This window comes from Magallana gigas, chromosome 6 (assembly GCF_963853765.1).
Source record: "Magallana gigas chromosome 6, xbMagGiga1.1, whole genome shotgun sequence".
NCBI classification, from domain to species: Eukaryota; Metazoa; Mollusca; class Bivalvia; order Ostreida; family Ostreidae; genus Magallana; species Magallana gigas.
In genome coordinates, this window is record NC_088858.1 from 38,819,261 (window position 1) to 38,830,345 (window position 11,085).

The 11,085-nt window shown below is 35.4% G+C and overlaps 2 protein-coding genes across 6 annotated transcripts; one reads left to right on the top strand and one right to left on the bottom strand.

The window, feature by feature from the left end:
• The first annotated feature begins 158 nt into the window (after nucleotides 1–158).
• LOC105318635 (WD repeat-containing protein 25) lies at nucleotides 159–8,964 on the top strand. Its single transcript, XM_011415849.4, has 6 exons — nucleotides 159–1,323; nucleotides 1,545–1,714; nucleotides 2,330–2,467; nucleotides 2,779–2,919; nucleotides 3,185–3,607; nucleotides 8,402–8,964. Exons 1-5 carry the CDS (start codon nucleotides 426–428, stop codon nucleotides 3,404–3,406), a joined length of 1,569 nt encoding a protein of 522 aa, XP_011414151.3. The 5' UTR covers nucleotides 159–425; the 3' UTR covers nucleotides 3,407–3,607; nucleotides 8,402–8,964.
• On the bottom strand, nucleotides 7,448–10,249 carry LOC105318636 (BTB/POZ domain-containing protein 6). 5 transcript variants are annotated; one of them, XM_066086729.1, is made up of 4 exons: nucleotides 10,111–10,240; nucleotides 9,881–10,014; nucleotides 8,998–9,278; nucleotides 7,448–8,889 (listed from the first exon to the last, which is right to left on the bottom strand). In XM_066086729.1, the coding sequence occupies exons 3-4, from the start codon at nucleotides 9,252–9,254 to the stop codon at nucleotides 7,821–7,823; spliced, it is 1,326 nt and encodes a 441-aa protein (XP_065942801.1). In that variant the 5' UTR covers nucleotides 9,255–9,278; nucleotides 9,881–10,014; nucleotides 10,111–10,240; the 3' UTR covers nucleotides 7,448–7,820. The 5 variants fall into 5 exon arrangements, with proteins under 5 accessions (XP_065942801.1, XP_065942803.1, XP_034323902.1 ...); XM_066086731.1 differs by having other exon boundaries at nucleotides 9,108–9,278; nucleotides 9,881–9,955; nucleotides 10,111–10,237; XM_034468011.2 differs by having other exon boundaries at nucleotides 9,881–9,955; nucleotides 10,111–10,235.
• Nucleotides 10,250–11,085: the final 836 nt, after the last annotated feature.

Below are 11,085 nucleotides of genomic sequence, written 5' to 3' on the forward strand. Positions count from 1 at the left end.
AGAACTATTTATCGTAACAAATATAATTACTTGATTTCAAATCAATCGATCAAATAAGATAAAATTGTTGAGTTAAATACATTTGAATATACTGATTGTAATTTTTACATAAAAATAAACGTAATAGAGTTTACGAATAATTTTATTTGATTACTTAATTTTCGTCTACTGATTTTAGTAAAACCGTAATTCAACATGGCTGCGCCCATTACTTAGGAGGAACTTATATCGGTGTCTTATTTATTGGTGAATGCGAACGATCTAAGTAGAAGGAACGTGAAGATGAATGGAATGAAAATGCACATTGCACAAATAGAATAACTATATATGCCCTAAAAACCTCCCAATTGTCAACTGTTCAAGAATTCACATGTGGAAATGGTTTGCCAATGATAAGGTATGTCCTTTAACATGTTTAATAGCCGATGTCTTCATTTTTAGTTTGGAAACATATTGGAATGGATTTACTGAAAGGTTATTCTGACGATAGTGGAACTGAGGATGCAGAACAATGTGTAGAGAATGATGAAGAAAGTAGATCAGCTGTTGGTTCCAGTAAAAAGACAGAGTTAAACAGTGGGGGCCATTCAGCCATTGACTTCTTTGGTTTGAAAGATGATTGTGAGGAGGAGCCTGAAGAACCACCATCAAAGAAAACTAAGGAGTATAAAATTGGATCAAAGGGGTCAGAGGTGCAGGTTGAAGTCCCTGACAGTGATTTTTGGAAAAACTTTACTCCTCCAGATGATCTGCAGGAATATAGTGGGATACTGAAAAAGAATAAAGATCAGCATCTGCATTCACTGGAGGGTAAGAGAGAGAGGGTTCAAAGTTTTCAGCAAAACTGTGCTCAGCAGACTAAAAGAAGACATTTTAATAAACGTGGAATACATGAACAGATTTCTCACAGTGGAGCACAGGGGTCATCATTCAGGACATGTCATTCTCAGAAGAGTCCTTCCACTAATGTTGAACACACTCAAAGGCAACTGTTTTACATACACTCAAAGATATCACCTCATTTAACAAAGACGTGTAACATTCAAAATAGGTATCCACAAAAAATTGAGAGAGAAGTAGATGATTATAAAGAGACAGTGAATCGGGTGGTGTGGAACAATCCACCCTACTGTCATTTGTTCCTGTCAGCTTCTATGGATGGATCCGTACGGATATGGAACATTTGGACTCAACTGTCCCCCTGTGTGCAGTCTCTATGTGTCCATAAACGGGCTGTGAAAGATGCCGTCTGGAGCCAAGATGGAAGACATGTTCTAAGCTGCAGCTATGACAAGACTGCAAAATGGATTGATGTAGATAAAGGTATTCCATGGTTTCAATAATATTCATTAGGATAAATTTTTAATGGATTTGTAAAATACACTTTTAAGGATACATAAATTTTGGGGTCAAGGGCTGTACTAATTATAAATACAATTTAATGCCATGGTTCTTACTTCAAGTGAAACTCAGTTATTTATCAATGTAATCCATGAAAACAGCATCCTTTTGTTTAATAAAATTCTTCTTTTGTCTAATTACAGGTAGTGTTTTATCTACTTTTGGTCAGTCTTCTTTTGTCACAAGCTGTAAAGTCCATCCCAATGACCCCCATCTCAGCATCACTGGGGGTCAGAACGTGATCCACTGCTGGGACAACAGACACAGCCAGTCTCCCTGCAGGACCTACACTTACAAGGACTCCTTTGGTCAGGTGGGTACATGGGGTAACAAAAACTAACTACCGTACATATTGGCTTGATATTTAAGGGGGCTGGATGATAAACAATATTTACTGTCAGATCTACCTTAAAATTGTAGAAATGGTATATTGGCTTGATATTTAAGGGGGCTGGATGATTAACAATATTTACTGTCAGATCTACCGGTACCTTAAAATTGTAGAAATGGTATTTTAAGCCATAAACTGTTATTTAGTAACTAAAGAAAAAATTTGTATTTTAGATTTTAAATCTGAAAATTTCCTATATATATTACCGGTAAATGTATTTATAGTACATACCGGGTATATATTATTTACTACATGTACTAAGCTCTCCTTCCAAATAAGATTAATATAGTTTTAAAAAGGCCATAACCATCATGCCCTCAAATATAAATATTTTTTTAGATTATACAGTTGAGTTGTCTCCCTTACACTATTAGTGGTAAATTCATCTTCACAACAAGGAGAAATTTGTCTTTTTCTTAATGATATTTTGGTTACTTCTAATGGACTAAGTCCCTCCCAGAAATAATGAACGCTACACATTTATTTCTTTAAAAAAAAATATTAAGTATAATGATCTTCTTTGTAAACTGTTCACAGGTTCAGGATCTACTATTCAGCAGGGATGGAGACATCTTTTTCTCAGCAGGAGATGAGATTAGCCGAGACACTGCGGACAGGAACATCATGGCCTGGGATTTTAGGTCGACCAGTGCCATATCTAATCAGATCTATCAGGTCAGCTGAACTTTATCATAATATTTTTTTTATCACAAAAATATACCTATATTTTATAGTGTGATGCTTTCTACTATTTGTTTGGTATATTTTGTGTATCAGTATAGTCTTGAGTGTGTCTTAAAATAAAGATAAATCTAATAATAGTTGCTAAAGATATAAACTACATGAAAACTGATTTTCTGATCAATTTTCTCAAAAAATTGCATCCACCAACCATCAATTTACATTTTTACCAGTACTTCCTGCAAACTGGGTGTTTACTACGTATATGTTTATCATTTATCAATAATTTCTATTACTCCATATAGGAGAGGTACAGTTGTACCCGCCTGAAGCTTCATCCTACATCTGGACATTTTCTTGCCCAGTCTCATGGAAACTATATAGCCCTCTTCTCCGTCAACAAGCCATTCAAGATGAACAAAGCAAAGCGCTTTGAGGGTCACAAGGTGAGTTCTTTATTTCACATGAACCTACCGTATCTACTGAAACCATGCAGAAACGCAGAAGACTAAAACAAGTGTTCCTTCAACCATAAGCAAACATTAATGCCAGGTCTATATAAACTTTCATTGGCTGGAATGATGAGAAAGCATAATGTATACATTCAACCAGCATACATTTATCTTCTCTCCCCCCAAAAATATGATCATTGATTTTAAAATGATATTTCTCTATATGCAATGAAATTTAAAATGAGTTTTCCGGTTTCAGCTGTCTGGATATTCTATTGGATTTGACATTTCTCCCGATGGATCATTAGTTTTAAGTGGGGATAGTTCCGGACAGGTTTTCTGCTACAACTTCCAGACAGGCAGGATCATCAAGAAGATCCAGACAGGTCTGGATGTAGTCATGGATGTAAGCTTCAATCCAGTCTTGTCTTCAACCACTGCAGTGTGTGGATGGAATGGGAAGATACAAGTCCTGAGTTAAATTCCACATATTTGAAAGTGTCCAGCAGTTAGTTATAGCAACCCATAATTCAGGAAGAAAAGATTTTAAAGTTCATCTGAATGAAAGTTTGTTCCAGCAGAGATCTACTCTGTTGTCTTGTGGATAAAGAGAGATGGTCAACATCAACAAATGTCAAGCAAGATGCACTGATATCAACACTACCTCAGATCTGCAGAAAAGGTGATAATTCAATGGCAGGTTTTCTAGCTCTCTTTTACTTAATAACTATGTAAGATCTGTGTTTTCTTAATATCATTTATTGAGTTTTTAAAATTTTGGCACATCAAAATGAAAGATAACACAAGGGCTAAACACACTCCAGAGTTGAAATGATATATCATATATCAGGTTGTTTTGGCATTGGGAATATTTGGCAAATTTAGTCTAAAAAATGTTCATTGCTGAATATTTGTACCCGTTATTGGAAATTGCTGCTTCAATTTTGGCTATCATTTTTTATGCACTAAATAAGCCAACTTTTCTAATTTCCCCCCAAAACCTGATATATATAGTTTTACAAACAAGTACATGTGCTTTATAGCATTAATTAGCTTGTAGTGATAAAAAAAACCATACAGAAAAAGTAATTCTATCTATTGTGATAAATTTCATTCATTATAAAACTCCCAGAAACTTGCATGTTAATTAACACATATCATATAACAAGTACCAGAATTTTTCTCAGGACTATTGAATTTCAGGAGGTCTCTCTATCAAAAATTGGTACATGTACTTAACATTCCATAGGAATGAGAGACCCAAAAATAGTTTTAATGCAACAACCACATACATACACATAGGCTTAAACCAGTGCAGTGCATTGACTCATCTGTGCTATTCAAGTGTCAGATTCATTATATTCATCTACCCCTTTGCAGATTTGGCCTAATTCATAATACAGTTCTGATGATTTATTGTTCTTGAAAAAAAAGACAGTTGTGTTTACAATGACTACATCATCACTAGTCCTAAATATCTTGAATGAACTCTATAGCTTTTAAAATCATTTATCAGAACCTTTAAGAGCACATGATCACAATGTTTGCAAATCAGAGAGACACTTCATAACATTTTCACACCAATTTCAAAGCATATAGACAATACATCATTCTAGCAAATACTGGTACATGTACAAATGTACTGTAAATCAACTCCTGTAAACCAATTTTTATTTTGCTATCCTCAAGTTTTCAATTGGATCACAGTGACTAATTTCTGCAACCAAACCTACATAGATAATCTTTAACAAATACATAAAAATTCAGTGATGATTTGTGGGGAGAAATATTTTAAGAAGCTGAGATTCTAGTGATTTTAACTAAATAATGTTTCACATAAGTAAGATTTAATGGTTTACAGTAGGGTGTTGCAGTGAATAAAATTCATATGACTTGGTCTTATTGATGTTTTGTTTGGTTGTGTGATTCATGGTGACATAAAAAACAAGAGGCCCATGGGCCACATCGCTCACCTGAGGAACAATAGGTATGATAAAATCAGCTTAATGGAGTCATAATACAAACTATCTGGACAATGTACAATAATACATGTAGATCCTGTATAAATAAAATCCATTTTCCCCTGGATATTCTTATGTTTATAATCATTAGTCCCTTTTCTAACAAGATGATTTTATAGTCATATCATATGTTGAGTATTGCAGTTCTCAAAAAGATCCTTAACAATAGTTTATATATTAGATATAAACGTACATCAAACTCTGAACCTTCTCGGGAGGCCAAAGAATTGTCATGGGGCCAAAGTCTTAACAATTATAAAGAAACATCTGGCTGTTTAGTTTCTGAGAAGATTTTTAAAGATTTACCCGATATATTCCTTTGTTAAACTTTGACCCCCCCATTGTGGCCCCACCCTACCCCTGGGGATCATGATTTTCACAACTATGAATCTACACTACCTGAGGATGCTTTCACACAAGTTTCAGCTTTCCTGGCTGATTAGTTTCTGAGAAGAAGATTTTTAAAGATTTACTCTGTTTATTCCTATGTAAAACATCGACCTCCCATTGTGGCCCAAACCTACCCCCAGGGTTATGATTTTCACAAATTTGAATCTACACTACCTGAGGATGCTTCCACACAAGTTTCAGCTTTCCTGGCTGATTAGTTTCTGAGAAGAAGATTTTTAAAGATTTACTCTATATAATCATATGTTAAACTTCGACCCCCATTGTGGCCCCACCGTACCCCCAGGGGTTATTATTTTCACAACTTTGAATCAACACTACCTGAGGATGCTTCCGAAGAAGTTTCAGCTTTCCTGGCTAATTAGTTTCTGAGAAGAAGATTTTTAAAGATTTACCCTATATATTCCTTTGTTAAACTTTGACCCCCCGATTGTGGCCCCACCCTACCCCTGGGGATCATGATTTTCACAACTATGAATCTACACTACCTGAGGATGCTTTCACATAAGTTTCAGCTTTCCTGGCTGATTAGTTTCTGAGAAGAAGATTTTTAAAGATTTACTCTGTTTATTCCTATGTAAAACATCGACCCCCATTGTGGCCCCACCGTACCCCCAGGGGTCATGATTTTCACAACTATGAATCTACACTACCTGAGGATGCTTTCACACAAGTTTCAGCTTTCCTGGCTGATTAGTTTCTGAGAAGAAGATTTTTAAAGATTTCTCTATATATTCCTATGTTAAACTTCGATCCCCCCTTGTGGCCCCACCGTACCTTGGGGGTCATGATTTTCACAACTTTGAATCTACACTACCTGAGGATCCTTCCACACAAGTGTCAGCTTTCCTGGCCGATTAGTTTCTGAGAAGAAGATTTTTAAAGATTTATTCTATATATATTCCTATGTAAAACTTCGATCCTTCATTGTGGCCCCACCCTACCTCCGGGGATCATGATTTTCACAAATTTGTATCTACATTACCTGATGATGCTTTTACACAAGTTTCAGCTTTCCTGGCTGATTAGTTTCTGAGGAGAAGATTTTTAAAGATTTACTCTATATATTCATTTGTTAAACTTCGACCCCCAATTGTGGCCCCACCCTCAGGTGAGCTAAAAAGGTTAAGTTTACAATACAATAAGTTGTTTAAGTTGGTTTCTGGAAGAACAGACTTTGAAAATTTTCTAAATAAATATTGACAAATTTTTTACTTTTAAGCTTTAGTTTTTAAGATCTGTGTACAAACATAGAATTGTGAGCAAATCTCTGTATCTTGCTTATAATTCGAAACTTAACACTCAAATATGGTTGGTAAATAGAAATTGTAAACAATTAAACACAAGAAACATGCACTACATGTATAACAAATAAAGAACACAATTTATTTTTTCGAAATGAATCATATATATACATGTATATACCTACATATTTCCGTCAGCGATATCAAACTCTATTTAAACTGAATAAACTCGAGAAAATGCCGAGCATCTCAACAAAACCTATTGCATTAATCTACATGTACCATTACGCAAAAGATAATGCCGAATTACCGATAGAATGAATTGTATTTCAGTACCCCTACATCCGATTTTGCTTAATTTGCGCAGGTAAACAGTTAACTGTTTGATTTACCGAAGTCTCTGTTTGATTTGATACGTAAAAATCACGAAATACAGACGATAGTTTCCAGGTTACAAAGCATAATGAGAACGAAACGAAAATCAGAACAAGCTAACACCAACGTCATGTGTGAAAACTGTCAACGCATTGAAATATTTAGCCTGAATTTACTTCACAAAATCGGCACCAATATATTTTGTATGTTTCAAAATTTCCCTTCATACGCGAACTGTTGCACAACAAGCAAATTCATCATAGTCAGATCGACCCTTTTTCGTATAATGTCATGGCTGCTTTAAACAAAGAACCTCGTTTTAGAAGTATGGAATCATTTTACCGGATGCCGAACCCGAAGCTATTAAACTGATTGAAACACGCTTTTCCTTTCTTATTATTTTCGTAATAACTCAGATTTGAAACAGAATTACCACTTAATTTTTGCAATTTATATTTTCCTTCCCATAAGGATAATTTATGCTAAACTAGAATGAATTTGCCTCGGTAGTTCTTGAGAAGAAGATTTTTAAAAATGCACCCCCCTTTTTCTACAGTTTCAAGGTTTTCTCCGCTTTGAATACAGATCAAACTTTTATTTCTGCAATTTATATTCGCCCTCCCATAAGGATGCTTTGTGCCAAATTTGGTTGAAATTGGATAAGCGGTTTTAGAGAAGAAGTTCAAAATGTAAAAAGTTTACAGACGGACAGACGGACAGACAGACGGACAGACAGACGGACGACGGACAAAATGTGATCAGAATAGCTCACTTGAGCTTTCAGCTCAGGTGAGCTAACAACGTCCAGGATATGTAAACAAAATCCCTTGTAAGGAGGGGTTGATGGTTAACTGGTTTGGTTCCTAGGATATCTGGTGAAGATGATTCCTGGAATCTGACCACGTCTAGCCCCAGTCCCATTCCCGTATTCCTGGGAGTCCAGAAATGTAAACACAACATCATGGCAGGTGACGTTGGTGGTTCCCTCCTCACTCCAGTAGGTCTTGGCTCCCTTCATTTGTAGGTGGATACAGTATCTCTTGTTGGCCTGCACTATGGCAGGCTTTCTGAAGAAGACCCGATAGGTGATGCCCTCTGGTGTAGTTGTCAGCTTGCTGTGACAGTCCGCAATGACTTCGTCCGTGTCATGCTTTCTCAGCCAGGCCGAAACTTTGTAGTTTGACTTTTCTAGCCTTCCACCATACACTACAATGCCATGAATTTCAATCTTCTTTGACACTTTAAAGTCTAGTTTCTCCAGTTCCCCAGTTCTCCATCTAAAGGTTTCAACATTTGCTTTTTCCAAAGCCCCCAAACGTGTACATGTGATGAAAAATGATTTCCTACGTTTCGTGACAAATTTGATGTCTGACAACTCTTTATTTGTTCCAGCCATGTATGTGTAGAGATTGATTTTTTCTATTTCAGTCAGAAGTTTGCTGTTCTTTGCAACATTGTCTGCAAAATATGTCAAGTTCATAATTGGAAACCGTATCAAGTAGAAAAGGTCGCCAAGGGCTGCCCTCTGATTCTCCTCCGTAACTGCCAAACTTTGACGACTACACTGCTTCTTGGCCCAATGGGTCATACACTCCAAAATGTGATCTTCATCCAAAGGAAGATCATCCCTCTCAATTATCTTAGTCACACAGGACTGGCACAGCTGAGTGAAGGCCTCTGAGTGAATGCTTTCAAAGGCGTGTTTGATGATGTAATCTAGACACATTTTGAAAAGCTCTTCTTCATCAAAGATGTGAGCATTTTCAGCAATGACACAAACATTGTCTGGATTGATGTTCTTCTCCAAGAAAGACCTGCATTCTTTTGTAACTTTTGAGATTCCATATTTGCGTGCAGCATAAAGAATGTGGGTCACATTGTCCTCATTAATAGAAATTTCTTCACAGTACATATACCTATTAAATGAGATCAAAAATAGTCATTCATCAATTTGTTCATGAAAAAGTTGTTATATAAAATTTATAAATTGTGGTAATATTGTTATGTTTTGTGTATACAAATACCTTAAAATTTGTTCAAAAATATCTTTTTCTATGTCTGGTATTTCAATCGGCTTGTCACTTTTGTCAAAAGGTCCATACAGCATTGCAAAGAATACACTACTTCGACTTGCCAGCATATAACTGTGTGCCTGTACCAATTCCTTTGATTTGCCCAATAGAAAACTGATATCACAACCAATCTTTTGCTGTAACATGAACTTGTTGCTCTCTGATAAGCTGCGATCTGACTGCCAATCTCCATAGCTCAACAAGTCCATTTTTTCTTTTTAATCTTTGTCCCACTTGAAATAAAGTATAGATTTGTTATTAATGTTAACAAAAACAAAGTGCAACATAATTTGTTAATTTTACTCCATTAAAACTACAGTATAAGTTCAATTTTTAAATTGTATAAGTAGTATAAATCAAAGGAGTTAAAATTAAGAAAGGGTGAAGGGAGTGAATTGTACATGAATCATATATATAATATTTCCATAATAAAACATAACCCCCTTTACAATTTAATTAAAATACAGCTCTCTAGAATAGGGTGAAGTGCACAGAGATCTGACAACGACCCACTGAGGGTTATTTTCTGTAACAAATGAGATACAATACATATAGTTTACAATTCTAATGTGAACTAAAAATATACTGACGTCTGTACTATATGAAATCAGAATCTCAGTGTATTAATAATATGAGAATATATGGTCACCAATAAAAACGAACAGCTATAAAAATGGTTTTACCAAATGAATGTCATAATATCGAAAAAGAAATTAAAGTGTATCTCAATGCACCCCCAAGTTTACTTATATAAACAAGACAATAATAAATGTAGAAAATAAAAATACCACAAGTTCATATAAATAATTAAATATGCCTGATTTTATCATCTTACCTATGAACAAGAAAGATTGGAATTACCAAAGAAATTTATTTTAATATTTCTTGGACTCTCTCAGCAGTCCATTCACTGTAAAATAAAACGTTAACCATACGTCAGCGATTTACCCCGTCAGCTGTTTCTGGATCCTATACAAATAAATTCTTGCATAAATACCCCCAGCTGAAAGTAGAAATTTTTAGAAGTTATTAACACCTATTCTACAATATTTTACTTTTATTTACCTGTTCTTTTTCTTTATACACTCAGGTAAACGTTTATTTTACAGGTCAGTTGTCAAAAGTTTTCTGTTTTGTTTATGTTTTCTTTTTGACATTATAAATAGTCAGTTGTTCGTGGAAGATTCGTGATGTAGAAATACCTCGGGTAAAATCGTTTCGTGGAGCGACGTTTTGAAATTAGCATTACACACCTACCCTGACCGATTTTTTATAGTGTTTGAAAAGAACTTAATTATATTTCAAAGAGATATTTTTTAAGAGTCCCGATCGACCCTACATGTATACCATTCATTTTAAATATCGGAGTGTCAAGTTTTAAAATCATTACCGTATGCAAATCAATGTATTAAATTTTGCATTCGTAATGACATTAGGATAAATTTATTCACAGGCACGTAGCGTCGTTTTAGAAAGTGGGAAGACCCCCCCCCCGAAAAAACCCTTCTAAAAACCATAAAAATCCTATTCCGGGGGGGGGGGGTTAGACTATAATGTTACTAGAGTACTTATAACTTTAATTTCAATGTTAATTTCCTTCTTTTCCCTTTTTAAATCTTTATATACTCCCAAAAAGGTGGGGGAGGGTGTCAACTATACGTAAATTTAAATATCCGCTGCAAGAAAAAGTGGTAGTGGGGGGGGGGGGGGGGTGACGAAGGTTCCTCCTTTCGGTCGGGGCGTGATCAAATCGGGTTTTATTGGAATTAACACGTATACAAAGAAGACATATCTGTATGGCAATTTGATATTGAGGTATGAAGGGGAACAGACAGCATTAAGGATATTAGTAACGGATGCGCATCGTTTTCTCAGTTTTTTGCATTAGGGTTTCACATATGTACATGTAAGTTAAAAAAACCTTTAATTGGGTGGTCCTTTACACAATATGTCCTTTTGCTCTAATGCTACAAAACTCGCCACCAATGTGTCCCGTATTACATTAAACACACAGTCTCTCATAGTCCGAAATATCTGACG